This window comes from Cervus canadensis, chromosome 2 (assembly GCF_019320065.1).
Source record: "Cervus canadensis isolate Bull #8, Minnesota chromosome 2, ASM1932006v1, whole genome shotgun sequence".
NCBI lineage: Eukaryota > Metazoa > Chordata > Mammalia > Artiodactyla > Cervidae > Cervus > Cervus canadensis.
Genome location: NC_057387.1, coordinates 32903595 through 32922879, shown reverse-complemented (window position 1 = coordinate 32922879; position 19285 = coordinate 32903595). Strand labels below are relative to the sequence as shown.

At 40.0% G+C, this 19285-nt stretch overlaps 1 protein-coding gene across 4 annotated transcripts in view; it reads right to left on the bottom strand.

The window, feature by feature from the left end:
* Positions 1-19285, bottom strand: part of SORT1 (sortilin 1) — a 64356-nt gene that overhangs the window by 27523 nt on the left and 17548 nt on the right. For all 4 annotated transcript variants that reach the window (XM_043460430.1, XM_043460431.1, XM_043460434.1 and 1 more), the window contains exons 2-6: positions 14594-14653; positions 13111-13184; positions 4259-4361; positions 3560-3724; positions 520-593 (exon numbers count right to left, since the gene is read on the bottom strand). In XM_043460430.1, coding sequence (XP_043316365.1) covers positions 520-593; positions 3560-3724; positions 4259-4361; positions 13111-13184; positions 14594-14653 — 476 coding nt within the window. The remainder of the gene's footprint in view (positions 1-519; positions 594-3559; positions 3725-4258; positions 4362-13110; positions 13185-14593; positions 14654-19285) is intronic.

The following is a 19285-nucleotide window of genomic DNA, read 5'->3' as shown; positions in this document are numbered from 1 at the left end:
CCCAGGTAAGAGCTTCCTCCACTGTATCCTCTGTTGAGCAGACGGGGTGGGCAATCGAGAGAAGTGAAGGAGTTGTGGTGCATGGATAGTGTGACTCTGGCAGCCTGGAAGCTCTCTGAGCTTTCTTCCTGATGCCTCACTACATTCCACCTAACTGACATGGATCTAGACGAGGGAGCACAAATGTGCAGAGAAGCATGTAAGGCCCCCAGTCAAAGCTGCACTTCATGCTGTTGCAACTGACGTCACCACTTACACAGAAGAAACCTCTTGCAGGCAGCGCTGCTCAGTGACAGGCCTTGTTTCACACTTTAACACTTAGTGAGACAAGCCTTCCTTCCCAGCAGAATCAGAAGTTCCTCCAGGTCAAGGTCTATGCTGCGCCCCTCTCACAGCCCCTGTGGCACCCTGAAGAGCATTGGGCACATGTTAAGTGCTCAGCACTGATTTGTGTGACTTCTGGCGGCATTGTCAGGAAAGGTTTAGGGCTCTGCACAGATGGAATCTTCTGTTACTCACCATTTGGCCAAACAGACTGCTTTGTGGATTTCTTCCCATTTTCCCCCAAAATTCTTGGACACCCACAGGCCATTCTGAAAGATTATAAATGACTTATCAAAATTCCAGCTTTATCATGTGCAGCTGCTTGTATGACCTTTTAATAATTCATATCCAATCATTCAGGGCAGTAAAAACACACACTGAAATTCCAGCCAAGCTGCCTGAGCTCACAGACACACACAGTTTATGGGGTCCCCTCTAGGGTCTTGGAACAAGTTCAGAATAACAAATGCTTATGAAGTGCCTACTATGTGCCAGGTGTACCAGACGCTGCACCGGGGATACAAAGATGAATAAGACACACTCCCTGCTCTCAAGGAGCTCACAGTTTAACAAGGTACACCTAAGAAAGTTCAATACACACGGGAAGTGTTATGGAAACATGGTCTCTAGGGTAAGGGCAGGGAAAGGCGAGACAAAGCATCAGAGCTGGCTTGTGAAGAAGACAGCCAAACTGAGTCTTACATGATGAGCAGTGTAATCAAAAGAAGGCAAATGGGAGACGAGATGTCATTGCACAGAGAGATTAGTAGAAGCAGAGACAGAGAGGTGATGAAACATCTCAGTGTGTGCAGGGAGCTGGAGCCTTCAGACACTGATGGAGCAACATTCCAAGGTGGAGAGAGGAGCCAGTGCTGGGGAGGGGGCGGCAGCTCGTGCAGAGCCCTCCTCCTGTGCCAGGCTGAGGAATCTGGTCCTTATTTTATATGGGATACTTGAAGTAGGGGAATGACACGATTAGTTTTACTTTTTTTAAGAGGAATACTTGGATGACAGTGGGAAAGATGGATTTCAGAGGGTTCAAACTATTAATAGAAGCAGGGAAAGCAGTGACTAACTGCTGCATTAAGCGTTAGTGAGGCCTGAAGCCACAGCTGTGAGGAATAGGCTCAGAAAGAATACAGACTCTAGATTCAGTAGAACTGGACACTTTCCTGTAGGGCAGGACAGAGTGCATGTGTGTGAAAGTTGAACACTCTGGGACTCTGGGTGAGGGGAAAGCAGTGTTGTGGAATCTTTAGCCAGCATAAGGATGAAGGGAAGAACAATATGGCTGAGAAAGGTTAAGTTTGAGGGATCTGTGGGACATCTAGCTAGAGATACCCAGGAGACAGGAAGACAGGCATCTGCAGCCCTAGGAAGAAGCCAGGACCAGAGGTAGGGATTTGAGAATCTTACACATCACAGTGGTAGCAAAATGGTAAAGAGTGGAAGAGACTACTCAGAGTAAAATGAGCAATAGGGATTTAAGGGGAGATTGAAAGGAGTTTAAAAAAGAGACTAAGAAGCAATGGTTAGAAGGTGGGAAAGAACCAAAGGGACTGCCACAGAAGCCAAGCAAGTGAAATTCCCAAAAGGAGGTCAATACTTTCAAGTGCAGCAGAGACTTCATAAGATAAAGACTGACAATTTCAGTGACATTGGCAATAGGAGTCTAGTGAGCCCCAGACCCACTGGAGGTGGGACCGAAACGTCCTGGAGCAGCTCAAATGAAATGGTGATGATTAAGGCAGAAATAACTTCAGTGGTCCTCCACTCTCACCCATCATTCTTCTTTAACTCTTCCTCCTCTAGTAACGTTCAGCTCCCAGCATTTCTAATTAATCTAATCCTACTTAGAAACAGGGAAGGGTCTGATATCTCCTATCCGCACTTTAGTATAAATTGGTCCATCTCTCCACTCTGATTATTTGTACTTCAAACTCACTCTTAATGGGAAGAAATTTCAGGTCTAAAGGCAGATTGTGCTTGCCTCTCCCTAGGATAGCTGTTTTAATAAACTTAAGATACTTGGTAAGGGCAATTGGGTTTTCAAAGGCAGATCAATGGTTCTGTCCATTCCAACAGGGGTCTCTTTGTCCCCTTACAGGGCCTTCAGCTCAAGCTGCTGAAGGCCACTTCCCAGGAATTGTTGCTTTCAGACGTGAAGCCTATCTGGTAGGCTAGTTTTCCTCCTCTGGCTGAGTTTAACTCTGACCTTCCTTGAGCCTCCCAGCCTGACCTCAGCTGAACGTTCTGCCCCCAGAAGGTTCAGAACCCAGACCTCTCTTCCAAGAGTCCTTCTCATCCTCCCTATGGCACCCTGTTGCTCAGCCCAACTTGTCTATATTTGATAATCCTATTTCTACTCCCAGAATGGTCGTCACAGCAATGGCTCCCAGACTTCAGTGTACAGGCTCAGCTGGGGAGCTTGTTAAAAATACTAGCCACCTCACTGACACACTATATCCGGATCGGGGCCGAGCAATCTGCATCTTAAACCAGCTCCCAGGGATTTCTATCTGATCGTGCAGGTCAGCAGACCACACTCTAAGCAATACGATGAGAGAGAGCCATATAAACACAGAGTGTAATTATGACTACTATCATAGTCTGGCAACTCAGCCACTCTGGGCCCTTAACATCCATGATAAAACAGACTAGTCCTCCAGGAATGGTAAAGCTGAGCTGCTCCTCAGGAAACTTTCAGAACAAAGGTGGGAGGGCCACTCGTGGTTTCTGGGAAGAGTACAGGAATGCGGCAAGGGGTGCAGGGAATTAGGACTCTGGATATTTAACACATGGGCATCAAAGACAGACATCAACTGGTTTTTATACTAAGGACTGAACAAGAAAAAATTATAAAGATGTAGTTTGGCCACAGGAAGGAAACAATGTTAGAAGTTTAACAATTTATGTCTGTCTCTGGCAGAACATGAATGATTAAACTGTTTCCTAGTTCATTACTCTAACAGTAAGTATCTGTTCATTTTTAAAAAAATTGGAATGATAACTAGACACATACCTATCTGGTATAGACAGCATATGAAAATTGTGTCCTTTACAATACAGGAAAACACACAAACATACAAAAACCAAAAACCCACACTTCACACCATAAGAAGTCACTAGAAAACAGTCCAACATAAAAAGCACCACCTACATGGTCCTCTTAAGACAGTATATTTTGAGACTATAAAAACACAAAAGGCAAGACAAGTTCTTCAACTAGACTTACTTCAGTGCTGAGAGCTAAAAGATAATCAGAATTTTGCGGGCTATACATCATCTGAGTCAGAGGATGAAAAGGGAGATTGGTCTGGACAAAGTTCTTTGCAAAATCTGAAGATCTGAAGATTCTTCCTCCATGACTTCCTCCAGATACCTCTGCTGTTAAAATCACCTGATGAGGGAGAAGGAAGTTCAGAACCAGGGTATAATACTATAAAAATACATGAAGTTCCTCTACCATTTTCACCAGACATTTGTTCAAAAATTTTAGTTCCAAAAGTAAGAAGAGTTATAAAAACAGATTAGTTGATACACTCTCTTCCTGAAGTATTAGTCTTACGAAAAAAATACTGTCCTGAGCCAGTGCATTGTATCTATGAAGATGTGCTTCATCAATCTGAGATTAGCCAGTTTCCCCAAAGACTGGAATGTTTTCTTTAGATGTATACCTTGTAACGCTAAACAACCACCACATAATTATGAACAGTTTTGGTGCATCTTAGACAAGGTCCAAAAAAAGAACTTGTGTGCAAAATGCCCCTTCTTTTGTGATCAGTATTAAATTGTTTCATTTTATTATATTGTAAACATTGTAATAGTAAACTAAATATATTGCTGTGTAACACTGGACCATTCAAATATCAACATCTGACAGCCCTGTATATGGTATTATGCACAGCTTTGTACACGTATGAAATAGTCTCACCTTCCCGGAGTTCTCAGGACCAATAGCCATGCCAAATTCAGTCCGAATGAAGGTGTTATTGATGAGATTTGTGATATCCTTAAAGTTCTTTCCATAGTCCTCACTGAGAGGGAAAAAAAGGACAAATTTAGAATGCAGAGGTCATGGGCACTGTTGGCTTTGTACCTAGCTTCCCTCACTCTCCTGCAACTTTATCGAGGCACTCACCTTCCTGATTCTACCCCGACCCGCAGTGGTGGGCCTAATTAGTGGAAGGAAGTTCCAATCCCTCAAGGGTGACAGGGTGAGGAATGAGGAAAGGACCCAGGCTGAGCCAGTAAGACAAAAGTGGGGGCTCTATTAGGAAACACACTTAAGACAATCACTTAATGAAATGGTCTGTCTTCCTTAAGGATCAGTGGTTCTTAACCAGGGCATTTTTGCCCCATGGCCCCACCCCACACCAAGCAAACATTTGGTAATGTCTGGAGACACTGTTCATTATCACAACTCAGGGTTGGGTGCTACTGGCATTGTACTGGCATCGTAGCAGGTAGAAGCCAGGGGTGCTGCTAAACATCCTACAATACACGGGACAGACAGTCTCCCAAAAAAGAGAGGGCCACAAGCATCTGGCATCAAATGGGGCATCTGGCCCCAAATGTCAATAGCATCAACGTTGAGAAACTCTCATGTTGTAGTATATGAATACAAAACAAAACAAAAAAAATGCTACAGGCATTCTGATACAGTGAGAGCCCAACTTGAAGAAGCAGCCAACATAAGTGGACAGTAATGCTGAAATAGCTCTGGGATTCCAGAGAGGTAACCTGTGACCCTGCACTCAATCAACCCATACTTCCTCTGTATTTAGTTATGAGCCATGAATTCCCTTTTTTTTTCTTAAGATTTTTTTGATGTGGACTATTTTTAAAGTCTTTATTGAATTTGTTGCAATATGCTTCTGTTTTTTATTTTGGCTTTTCAGTCCTGAGGCATGTGGGATCTTAGCTCCCCTAGCAGGGATCGAACTCACACCCCCTGCATTGGAAGGTGAAGTCTTAACCACTGGACCACCAGAGAAGTCCCAATTCCCTTATTACTTAAGATATTATATTAAAAGTTTGAGTTGGGCTCTCTGCAAAATGTAGCCAAAGGCCTACTAACTAATTTATCAACGCACTGTATTGTACTCATGATAAAGCTTATAAGTAGCAGGATCTTGAGTACCTCCTCCCCCAAAGTTACCATCCTTAGGCACAAATCTCTTAATGCATGCAGCACGCAGCTAAAGAAGACAGATAAACTTAATCTCAACTCCTAGGTTGTTTAAAGTTTTTCCCAAAAGTTCATTTCAACAATATCTTTGAGAAGTATTAAAGTCAATTTTTAGATTTCAAAAAGTAAGAGAAAAAAAAAGTCAGGAGTATTTAATACTATGCACTAACATGATATACAATGCTAGATCTTAATATTGATTAAATTTCAGTATCCATAAGTGATGACCACTGTGCACTGCAAGTCAGTTGCCCATGATAAATGCCATGTACAGTGGTCTTCACTGATAGAATATATGACTTAAAAGGTGGTACAGTTTTGCTATCAGCCTCAACAGAAAAAGAATCACAGAACCACAGACCATGAGAGAGGCAAGGAACTGAAGAGAACATCTTGTCTAACTCCCTTATTTCACAGAGGAGGAGGTTCAAGGGGAAGCAATTCATCAAAAGTCAACCAGTCAATTAAGGGCAAAATTGAAAATACAATCTAATTCTCTTAACTCTCAGCCCCAAACTTGAGACAACTTTTAATTATGTGTAAGGAATTCTTCCTTTGCAACCAGTGGTCCTGCTCTTTCTTGCCAGGGTTTGTGGCCTGTCAGGAAAGGTCAGCTTAGAGGAAATTGAAGAGAGACAGGAGGGAAGTATCTCTGCGTGAAGGTACAGGTCCCTTCACTATGCTAAAGCAAACTACATGTGACTTTTAAGTTGTCTTTCCATCTCCTAGAGCACACACAGAGAAAACTAAATAAAATAGGGTTTAGAAACTACCCAACAGATTCCTGTTACCCTTCCCTTAACTTCTGAGTACAAGAAAAGGTCTTATCTTCTCGACAGCAGGCCAAAAGATATGCATATTCAAGTTCTGCTTCTACAGTGCACACATCATCAATAGCTCAGACCATGTCCTAAAGGGTTTGCAGCAGCTTGATTATCACCAGTTCACAAATCACCCCTCCTTCATGACATCCCAGGGAACCTCCACAAACCTGCTGGCAAGTGTGCTTGCTTTTCAAGAACTTGGCATAACAAACACATCCCTGCCCTTCAGAAAAAGAAAGCAACATGAGGGAAACAAAAAATCATCTGCTACAACACTCCGGTACCTTAGCCAGATAAACAAATGGAGCATGATAGACCAGTGTCCACCCGCTGGGATTTAAGTAGTGTTTTGTCAAGGCATATATTTTAATATGGCACTTTTCTTTAAAGTGGCTTTATCTTTTATCAACATATATACTGGCATACATCATATATCATGGAGAGGAAATCAATGAAACATGTTGAAAAATAAATCATTTTTCAAATTCCATATGATAATTAAGAGTCATGAACAGGAAACATTAACAAAGCCCTGTGAAACCATCTGCTTTAGAAGTAAGTCTTTTTAATAACAATTCTATACATCAAACCTAACAAAGCTCTTTCTGGTTAGCAAAAATAAACGGTCACTTTTGCTATATCTGTGGTGTAAACATGTATAAGAATATGCACATTTGTAACAATAAAAAATAGTACTAGAGTACAAACATTTTTGGGATAGGGCCTAATACCACCAAAGAACATGAAAAATCTAGACATTATTTAAATAAACGGAAAAAAAGTAATCATCACATGGAGTTCTGATAAGACATAGCATTAAAATTCCTCCTAAGATGAAGGACTCAGGAGAGTATTTTTCCAGAAGGCTAATATGTTGACCGACACTCAACCCAAATGCCAATAACCAAGAATCACACCTCCGTTTTTGACCACCCTTCATTTATAATATAGAGGAACTGTGACAATGGGCATTTGACCTGCAGACATTCAATGAAAAGTAACAATAAAAGAATCCTACAATATCTCAGAGAATCTCACATTTTACTTTTTTCAACAATCAAACAAGCATAAATATCCTTGTTTGTTTGACTTTCAGGCCTAACCACTTCTTTACTCCTTTAATTCATTTTTGCCATGATTAAGTCACTATAAATATTACATAAAAGCAAAAAGGAAGACAATAAACTCCAAAAAAATTAGTTTTGTAGTTTTCACTAATCGAGAAAGCTTATAGTTAATCCTCATTATTTACAGATTCCATATTTATAAGTTTGCCTACTCAGATTTGTAACCCCAAATCAATACTCATGGCACTTTCCTAGTCACTGGCAGATATGCATAGGGCGGCGAAAAACGTGTCACTTGGGGCTCATGTTCCCTCCTGAGGTCCAACAAGCGGCTGCCCTGCTTTCTCGTTTCAGCTCTTAGACTGTGCATGAGTGTCTTCCTCACAGTCTGTTTACTGCTCTGCGTTTTGCATTTTTGTGCCTTCTGTTGGTGCTTTGCTATTTAAATAGTCCCCAAGCATAGTTATGACGTGCTGTTTAGTGTTTCTGGAGAAAATATGTGAGTTAGATAAGCTTCTTTCTGCAACAGTTGGTTGTGAGCTCAATGTTAATGAATCAATAATACACATCAGGTATCTTTAAACAGAAACACACATAAAACAAGGTAATAGACTGATCAACTGATGAAAATGAATGCTGTGGCCAGAAGTTTGCAGGAACCTAATTCTGTATTTCCCCTAGAAGCAATGGCTCAGTATTCACTAATTCGGTATTCATGGAGACTGGAGAACATAACTATTGTGAATGAGAACTAACTGGATTGAGATTTCCAGTTAAAAGATCAATAAGGAGAATGTAGCTTATTAAAATGTTCCAAAAGACTTACAGACTTGAGACCACTGCCGGGTGAGATGGGCAGAATCTGAATCTACATTAAACTGAATTCCCAATACTTCAGTTTCTTTGTTTTAACCCCAACTGTCTGATGCTAACTTATATGTTTTAATTTAATTTTCATTGTGTTTTATCCTTATTTGAAAAGGATGCATGTTTTCTACAGAAATTTTGAAAATACAAATAGGAAAATAAAGAGGGTGAAATATTAGAAATAAAATCACACAACTTTTTATCAGAAGTAATGTGAGTATGTATCTGAGGTCCTTATCTTGCTTTGATTGACAATAAGACAATCCTAAGAACAGGATTCATGGGAATATTTAAGTGACAAAAACCACCTAGCTTCATGACTTTTATATGTCCTAAGTTTGTAAAAATGAAGGTGCAGTAAAATGCCATCATCATACATTTCAATAAACTTTAAGGAACAAATAGCAGAAAAATATATTCTGCAAACAGAATTTATGCTAACCTTATAATTAGAATATGCAGTCATTGCTAATAATCTACTATGGTGAAAACTGAGCCAAGCCTATCATTAAAAAGGTTGTCATAATGAGATGCCTTGGAGAACCTGGTTTACTGAACTCTGCTTTAATATCTGCTGCATATCTTTATTGTTTGTTTATTTATTGGCCATGTGGGTTCTTAGTACCCTGACCAGGGATCAAATTTGCACTTCCTGTGGTGGAAGCATGGAGTCTTAACCACTAAACTGCCAGAGAAGTATCTGTTGCATATTTTTAAGTTATCCTTTTTATTAAACCTCAGGTAACATCCTGAAAAACTTACATTGACTACAGAATAAACTTTAATGTGAAATCTCTTAGAGATACCCTTACCAATTTCCTAAATTTGAACAACTTTCAACAGGAAATAGCAGTCACAAGTGAAATAGTCCAGCAGTTTTCTGCTAACATGGCATAGAATTTTGCTGTACATGAAGCTTACATGGGCTTCACTAAGGTAACCTTACAATGGAAGGTGAGTCTCAAAGGGCCATCAGACAAAAAGGCAAACAACATTTGCTGCTGAAAATCAAATTATCATCTTAACTATAGCTAGTTATTTCCTTTTTAATTTCATATTTGCAAGTGGGAGGTAAGTGAACTTTAAAATCTGTTATATGAATTAATATTCCTGAAGAGGGAATCAAAGTTTATACTATTCAAATATGATGCCCTTTAATTGAAGATATCAGTATGTTATTCAATTATATCCAATTATTAATGCCCAGGGACTTTATTTCCCAAATCTTTTAACAATCCTCTTTCTGAAGTGTGCTCGCTCTAACTCGGCACAGGTAACAGAAACAGCCAGCTTCCTTCTCCTCATGCACCTCCATGCGGTGCTGCTTAGGGCAGGTGGCGTCTGATTAGCTGCCTTCTATTTGAATCCCAAATGAACCTTTGATCCCATAAGATTTAAGAGAGAAAGATAATCCAATAAATAATACAATCATTAAAGCTGTGAAAAACAGAAGAGTCTTCAGAGCAGATTCAACAGGCTTTTCTTTGATTTCTCAGTTGCGCAAGCTCAGCATATTCAGGACTCCTTTTGCTCAAATTGCTCCCTCCCTTTCCCATTTCTGAAGCAACACGTGCCTCTTGGCTGGTGTGTCCAACAACATGAGTCACTTTAGACTAGGCCAGGCCAGCCTAGCTGGAGAGGCAACAAGGCATATTTACAGGGTACACCCAAATTTTGGAAGAGTTTTCATTTCACAGCAGGGAGGAAGTGATTAATATTCAAAATGACCTCAGTGAAGCCAAACAAACCCAACAAACAAACCTGGTGTGCAAAATGAAGAAAATGAACCTTAGTAACATACTATACCAGAAACAACTCGCTTTACTCTCTGGTAAAGTGTGTATCAGTGGTTTCTCACAAGACTAGACAAATACAGGATGGAAAAAGGCTGAGTCAGAGGGTGGTAGGTATTTAAGCAGTAACACAGTGATACTGTTTTGTTTTGTCTGGGGTTGTCTCAAAGTGAGCACAACGCTGCAAAGCAAAAGGACAGGAAAAGCAGTCGTGAAAACACTTCACTCCCTGTGGGTATGACTCTGGTCTGTCAGGTCCAGTTCTAGCCACCTGATTGAAGAGCATTATAGACACTAACACGTGAATTCAGAAGCAAAAAAGCAGCTGAAGCAACAGGCTTAGAACATAATTCAACCAAGAGAAGGAGTTTAGTAAAGGATTCAAAACATGCAGAGATCAGAGAGAAGGTTTTCATTTGCTACCATAATATAAATTGGAAACAGGCATCTTCTATGACATACATGTGTGGTATTTATCACAGCAGCATTAACAATAGTGAAAAAACTACAACTTAGGTGTCCAAGAGAATAATGATTAAGTAAATTCTTTCAAGCTAACAAAAATGATGAGAATTTGACAAATATTATGGTACGAGCAGTGACCAACCAGAATGGTTACAGTTCATAACATCAGGTGTGGGTAACACTTACATGTTGGCTGGGGTCGGGGGTGTGTGTACTTGTAGAAACTATGGAGGCATCTGGGGGCAGGCAGGAAATCACCTTTTATCAACTGGTATGGAAGGCTTTCAATTCATTTAAAAAACTACTAATAAAAAAAAAAACTACTAATAGTGCCACAGTGCCAGCACATGCTGGTTACATGCTGTATCTGGCCATTGGCAAGGCAACAGCTAACAGTACCAAGTTCTTATTCCATGATAGGTGCTGCAAAGCACAACTCTCAATGGCTCTAAGGTGGCTATTATCATCTTTCTTTTACAGATGACAAAAAGACTCAGGGAGGTTAAATGACTTACCCAAGTTCATTCTGCTCACAAATAATGCTAAGATTCAACCCCAGGCCTATATGCCAAGAGGTAACTTTACACTGTACCATGTTGCTTCCTAAGACTATAGAGTTATATGGTATAACATTAAAGGGGAAAAGTCAAGATAATAAACTGTAAATAAGATTACTTGACTTTAAGGTGAATTTTTTTTTCATTTAAAATTTCCAATGTTTTATAAGATGGTTGCATTGATTTTTTAATGGAAGGTGAGTTGGTAGAAGAACTGTATCACGAAGACTTTTACAACAGCAAAGTTTCTTAAAAAATGGAAAGAGTTCACTAAAGTTACAAAAATTTTAATGTATTTTTTTCCTTCCCAAACAGGATACTTTTCATCTACCAGAAATGGTTCAACTAGTTTTCTAACTTAATAAACAAAATCACCTATAAATTACAGTCCCTTTTAGAATCAGGATTCTGTAATACCTTGTCAATCTTTATCAAACAAACAAAAATACTATTAGCCTAAGAATTATCAGAGAAGGCAAGGCGTTCATTCATTCAATTAGTATGTACTGCCTGTCTGTTACATGTCAGTCATTTAGCTAGTTGCTGGAGAACCCCAAGTTAGTCAAGAACCTGCCTTCACGCAGTGTACAACAATTTCAAGATGGCAATTCTTTCTTGACATATTTTTAAAGTCTCTGTGTTGAAGGGCAGAAAGCACCAGCTCCAGACTCAGGAGCAGCAGTCAAGGGTCACCTATGGGGAAAGGGAGGCTGGACTGAATATATTAGAGTTTCAACATGGGTTCATTCCCACCTTGACCAAGGTCAACAATCAAGCAAAGAACCCTGAGAAAGTATGATGGCTCCTGGGAGATCCTTTGGCCCAGAGGGTAATTTCTTTTTTTTTCCAGAGGGTAATTTCTATATTATCTGCTGAAATGTCAAATTTCTTTAGGTCCCTAGGCAGAAAATGGGACAGACACACATGATTAAGAAGACAATCAGCAATTTCCGGGAGTTAGCTGGCTTTGAATCTTACAGGGAAGGAAAAGAATCCTTCCCTTTAACCAAGCTGGACCTTTGAAAAGACAAACTCTCAAACTTTGTGAATGTCACAGTATAGACTATAGTCCCAGAACATACATTACCATCATCATTACCAGGCACTTTGGTAGGTCTGACCTGAGAACCTCCTCCAGACCTAAAAACAATCTGTTTGGGGTTCATAACGTTAGATGAAAAATATTTATCTAATATTTTGGATATTAGATATCTAACTTCCCTAGCATTCTAGTGGTTAGGACTCCATACTCTCACTGCCAGGGCTTGGCTTCAATCTCTTATCAGGAAACTAAGATCCCTCAAGCCACCTGGTGGGGCCAAAAAAGAAAAATCACTTGGAAGGTACAGTAAGGATTGTTACTTCAGGAGTATAAAACCATTTTGTGCTCATAATAAATAGAAAGATGGTTAAACTCTATGCTGCTGCTGCTGCTAAGTCACTTCAGTCGTGTCCGACTCTGTGCGACCCCATAGACGGCAGCCCATTGGGCTCCCCCGTCCCTGGGATTCTCCAGGCAAGAACACTGAAGTGGGTTGCCATTTCCTCCTCCAATGCATGAAAGTGAAAAGTGAAGGTGAAGTCGCTCAGTGGTGTCCAACTCTTAGCGACCCCGTGGACTGCAGCCCACCAGGCTCCTCCGCCATGGGATTTTCCAGGCAAGAGTACTGGAGTGGGCTGCCACTGCCTTCTCTGAAACTCTGTGCTACCTCCCCACAAATAAATATCCATTTAACATACACACACTCCTATAGATACTTCCTTTATCTTCTTTTACTGTTCTGCCACTTAGTCAGGTAAACCTTATTTCCTTGGAACTAGATTCCTTTTCATGCTGCTTTAGGTTGCTAACTAGATAGATATTAAAAAATGTACTGAGGGCGACAATCTGGCGAAAATTTAAGACAGCTAGAAGATCTTTTGAATCAACTGTTAGATCCCATCATGCCTAGAAAAGCAGAGAACTTACAGTCACAATATGTTACTCAACCAAATTCCCCAATTATATGCTAGGCATCTCACCTTCGATATAGCTTGGACTGTCCAAAAGTCATAATTACCAGTGGTACATGGAAGGTGGTTAAGACTAGAATGATCTGGAGAGACAAAAGCATGTGGTCAATAAGAAAAATAATCCAATTACATGTTTGCAACATCTGAATATCAGAAAGATTGCCAATAATTCTGCTTCACAGTAGCCTATATTGTAATACATCTGAAAACCAAGAAGGACCAAGTGATTATGGCTTACAATGATTCAAATTCTCAGCTTATTTTGTTGAGATGGTCCCACTGCCTACACCTGATGCAGTGTGAAACAGAGCTAATCAACTCCAAATAACAGTAAAGGAAGAATTTAACTATTTTGTATCCACATTATTCAAAGATATTCTCAATCAAGAATCATCCCTCTCTCCACTTACAAGGCTAGAACGAGGTGAATGCTCTAACAGAGGCTGCTATGTCACATCTGTCCTTTTCTTCTCCCTGCTATTCTCCATGAAATCAGATTTTTAAATAAGTATTTTTCTAGAGAAAACATGCATGAAGATATGATTGTGACAGACTGGAATAAGAGGCTAGGGAGTCTCATACAGCCATATAACAAGAAATCTTGGAGATACCAACTATCTTAGATAAAGTGATAAATCATGGGAAATAGGGAACAACTCAAATTTTAGAAGCAGATGAGACAGGCTTAAAGAAATTCTACCAGCAATTTAAAAATTAATAACTTGCTCTTTAGTATAAAAATTGTATTTCTTTCGGCTTCTGATATAGCCTCACGTGCCTCAGTGCTCTGCTATATACATTACTGGAATACTGGAGGGCGTGAGCTGTGGTCCCTGCCCTCGCTCAGGCAGGATAATAACAGAGCCAGGTAATGTCAAGCCCTGTTCAAGACCTGAGGCCAATGAATCCTCAGCAAATCTCCTACTGGGAGTCAGGTTACATGCTAGGAGGATTAAGGACAGGCTTACTGACTGTCTCATTCCTCCAGTCCTGGCAGTACCTACCTCCTTTGTGGTTGGGGAAAGGACAACAGATGGAGCTGAACAGTGATAAGCCCATGGCTGCCACAGTCCTTTAACACTAACCATGGTAAAGGATACAGGAACGATACAGTTCGGAGGAAAAATGCCAACATGTGTAATGTGCCCTTTTCTGCTTCCACACAGAAGTTTTCCCAAGAATTGTAAGGCTCTCTTTTCACACAGCACTCTCCTCTTTTCTTCTTCTTGCTCATCTTGATATCAAGCAGCCACCAAAGACTAAAAAGGTGTCTAGCTCGCTATTATGGAAGAAGGTGGTCACAAGATGTTCCCAGTACTAAAAGCAAAACCAAACCAACCACAGCCTTCTGGAAGTCTGTCCTACAAACATGCATTTCCTACAGCTGAAGTTGGAGACAGTTTCAGAAGGTAAAACATTTAGCACTTAAACTCCCCCAAATCTACACCATCTTCTTACTAGGCTGAATCAACAAAGTCAAAACATTACTTACCCCAGTGCTGTCTCCAACCCAGGACAAGGATACTGAGCCACTGAGATCATCGAATACATGCTATAAGGGGGGAAAAAAAACTCATTTAGAAATGACATCTCCTCTTCAATCTTTGACTTCTTTAAATAACACAGACCACTATTACTTTCAAAGTAATTAGCTTTACAATTAAAAGGGGATATGGATTTCTGGAACAAAATTTGGAAGAGACAGCATTTAACTACTTAACCTGAATCACAAATAACTTGGAAATTTTAATTCTCTCTCACACAAAGTAAGCCAAGCAGATGAGTTCTCTTCACTGTACCAGATGGGGAGATGGGATAATCTATTTGCTTTCTCCAACAGAACTAAATATAAAGATATAGAAAGTATTCTTAGGCTATTTTAAAACAAGAGATCACAGCCCACAATGACAGATATAATTGTAACCCAATCAGCATAACTTAAATTTTTCTAAGGAGCCTTCACAGTGCAGCCAAATAGCTAATAGCTGGATTCCTTTTGTTTCTAGGCTAATACATCCAAATGACAAGGGAAAGAAGCAAGAGTAAATGCCCTTGTTTCACCTTTTTATTTAATAATAATAACTACAACAGTAATAATATTAATAATAATAGAACTTAATAAAGTTGTGGTGAGAGTGAGGAGACAAAAAAGGGAAAGCTGGTATACTGTATCCAAAATATGGTAATCATATTAAAATTCGTTATAATAATTATTGTAGGTCCTTTCGAGTTTTGGTTTTCCAATACTTTCTTCTCTATTTATAAAATAATATATATTCATTATAGGAAAAAGTAGATGATAATGTTGTTGTTTAGTCGCTAAGTCCTGTTTGACTCTTTTGCGGCCCCATGGACTGGAGCCTGTCAGGCTCCTCTGTCCATGGGATTCTCCAGGCAAGAATACTGGAATGGGTTGCCATTTCCTTCTCCAGGGGATCTTCTCAAGCCAGGGATCGAACCCATGTCTCCTGCTTGGCAGGTGGATTCTTTACCACTGAGCCACCTGGGAAGCCCAGACAATAATAGAGAGACAACAAAGAAAATATAAATCTTATCACACAGAGATACTCAAAGTTAACATTATGTGTATCATCTACTAGTCTCTATCACTTTTTTAACCGATAAAGAAATAATACCAAAAAGGCAACATTGGCACTTGGTAAAAACTTCTTACTACATATATTAATATTAGAAATGTATACAGCAAGAAGTGAAGTTCCTTCCTCTTCCCTGCTGACCCAGAGGAGTCAGTAGTTTGCTGATGACTATGCTTTTCTTTTATGAAGACTTAAAAATATTACAAAGATTGTTAAAATCTTAAATATGCCTTGCCTTTCCAAATATGAGCAGTTCCTTAGGAGCCGAGGATATAATTTTTATAGTCGTGGTATGCCCTATGCCTACCATGATACTTTGCACGCTCAATAAGCATTTGTTGAATTATACATCCTTCCCAAACCACAAAGTTGATTCAAAATACAGCATGTCTATAAATGGTGGGATTCCAGCTGCATGGTCACTCAAGCCACCAATCCCAACAGAGATGTCTGAAGAAACAGAACTCAGACATTAACTGCTTGGCTTATCTTCTGACTTTCTTTTGTGGTCCTGCTAGATGGGTCGCTAAACTCACCTATGCTCTTTTCCCCTGCACTGTAAGTAGCTTTGAGGTGGACAGAACCTCTTGTACAATCTCTGTAAATAGTACACTCAGTGCCACACAGACGGCGTGCTCAGTAAACGCTAGTTAACTCTCAAGTGCTCAGAGCTTCTCAGAGCCGCTGCAGGACAGAAAGGCTATTCATACATGTCAGCTGGCCAAGCATCTGAGAAAAAGTAGGTCTGCTGCTAGAGACATCTGGAACCAGAAGCCTAAAAAAGGACACAGCAGCGCGTCTTCTAAGATACCACACAGAGCAAGACAGCATCTTCTCCTGAGTGAGGATCAGTGTCTGAAATTACATCAATGAGCTCCTTGAGGAGAAACAGGGATATCCAGAGTTTCCACAAATACCAGACAGACTGCACAGGCTAACAGTTATCTAAACAAAGGCTATCTTTCCAAGACAGGCTCTGGGCACAAGAGCTGACTAGGATAAAAAAAAAATTCCATCACTGGAGCTCTTGCTAGCTTGATCAAGCTTTCACTTTTCAGGCAATGTTCTACACACCTGACCCAGCCAGCAGACACACTGGCATTACTCATATCTTCTATTGCTCAGTCACAGAAAGAGGAGGGCTATTAGATGACACTAGCAACCCTCGACTTAACCCAAACAAAGCAAAGGATAGTTGACCTCATTCACCATCCAGAGTTTCTTTGGGAAAATGGAAGTGAAATTCATGAACTGTAATAGCGGCCTTGTGCTACCCTTAGTCTTCCCTTCCCAGCAACCAATCACATTTTACTTTTGAAAATGCATAAACTCACTGAGAAAACTCATCCACCTAGATAAAATGCAATTAATTTTTTTATATTTCAGTCTACCAATCTTATAGTGCTGTAAAAGAAAAAAATGAAATCAGATCTAACAACAGACCGAAGCTCAGATAGAAAGAAAATGTCATATGGAAAGGAAACAAATCCAGAAGAATTGGGGAACCAACACCACAGATTCAATCCTACCCCTTTAACAGGAAGATTACAGATGTCCAGGAAAAGTGTGGACAATCTGGACAAGGTTAGGAGACAGAATTTACAAATGTCAGCAAAAGGCCATTAATTCTACTGCTTATTTATCATGTTTAATAAAATGTACATGTCATTCTACACTATGGTAGCATCCTAGACATTTCAAAACATGTATTACTTCTAATTATAGCAACAAGAATCATGCCTGCCTCCCTCATTAGATCCGAAGCCCATCTGGTGCAGGGACCAAGCCTATTCATTTTAGCAACTGATACATAGCATAGTGTGGTCAGTTGCTAAGTCGTGTCTGACTGTTTGCTACCCCATGGACTATAGCCTACAGACTCCCCTGTTCATGGGATTTCCCAGGCAAGAATACTGGAATGGGTTGCCATTTCCTCCTCCAGGGGATCTTCCTGATCCAGGGATTGAACCCATGTCTCCTGCATTGGCATGCAGATTCTTTATTGCCGGCACAGTGGTCAAGAATCCGTCTGCTAATGCAGGAGACACAGGAGACGTAGGTTTGATCCCTGAGTTGGGAAGATCCCCTGGAGGATGGAGGAGAGCATGGCAACCCACTCCAGTATTCTTGCCTGGAGAATTCCATGGACAGAGGAGTCTGGCAGGCTAGAAAGAGTTGGACATAAATGGAGCAACTGAGCGCGGCACAAACAGCATAGCACATGGAAGACAATGAACATTAAACTCATTTCTTAGAAGAACTACTTTCAGAGCTCTGAAAGGGAGGATAATGGAGTGAAAAGATGAGGCCAGATCCACTTAATTTCCTCAAGATAGAAATGAGTATGAAATGTTTAAGTTCTATTCTGAGAGGATTTCTGTTTCCAGCCAAGATGCAGTAACATGGATCAGATTTATCTTCCACCTGAAACAACTAAAAAAAAAAAAATTAAATAAAAACCAACACAGAATATATAAAACAGTAGTTCTCAAGACACTGGACTTTTGGTAATGAAGGACAATGATCCCTAAGAGAGATCAGCAAATGATGGCCTACATCTGCCCTAGTGTACTGTCCTGAAATAATTTTCAGGCCATGGTACAGGGAAGGGGAGACGAGGCCGAGTCCAGAGGTCTTTCTCCCTTGAAGAGATGAGCTGACAGTCTGGGGAAGCCAAAGAGGCTGGAGTTCATAGTGAGGTGTCTGACAGAGGAGAGAGCTGTACAGAATGACGACAGTGGAGATCTACAGATGTGGGCCCCCTAACCACCCTGCCAAGTTTTCATCTGAGTACTAATCATCACATGAATGCTAGGAAACTACCAGAGGCCAGGGTAAAAATTGAAGGAAACAATATCAGGGCCTTACTCAGACCAGAAACAATTCCTGTTTCTAACAACCATACAGAAAACCTCATATTTCACAAGGAACTGGATAGAATAGTCAGAAAAGTTTTACCTTGGTAATGAAGAAAAATTAACCCTAAACGCTATTCTAGTCTTGCCTAAAAAACTTAAAAACAAGACCGAAAAGGATCAAACTACTGTCAAGTAACCTAACCGTGACCCAGAACAAAGTTCAAAGATACTTATAAGGATATTAAAATATATAGCACTCAAACAGATAAAATTCACCATGTCCAACAGTCAACAACAACAATAAAAAATCCAGACATGCAAAGAAAACAGGACCTATAATGATGAGAAAGATCAATCAAACTGACCCAGAAATTATACAAATAATAACATTAAGGACATTAAAAGTTATAATAATACTCCAGATGTTCACTCAACAAGTTAGAGAATAGACTGAGCAAAGATGAGCATTAAAGATATGGAAGAGCATTTAAAAAAACTCAAATTGGACTTCTAGAGATGAGAATTATACATCCTAGATGAAAATTACAATGAATAGGATTAACAGGGAATTAGACATTGCAGGAGAGAAGATTAATAAACTAGAAGCCATACCTAGTGGAAACTATCCAAAGAGAAACACAGCAAAAAAAAAAAAGGCCAAAAATATAAATATTAACAGAGAATCACTAAGCTAAAGAACTTCAAGCAACTATACATAAACAAATAAAT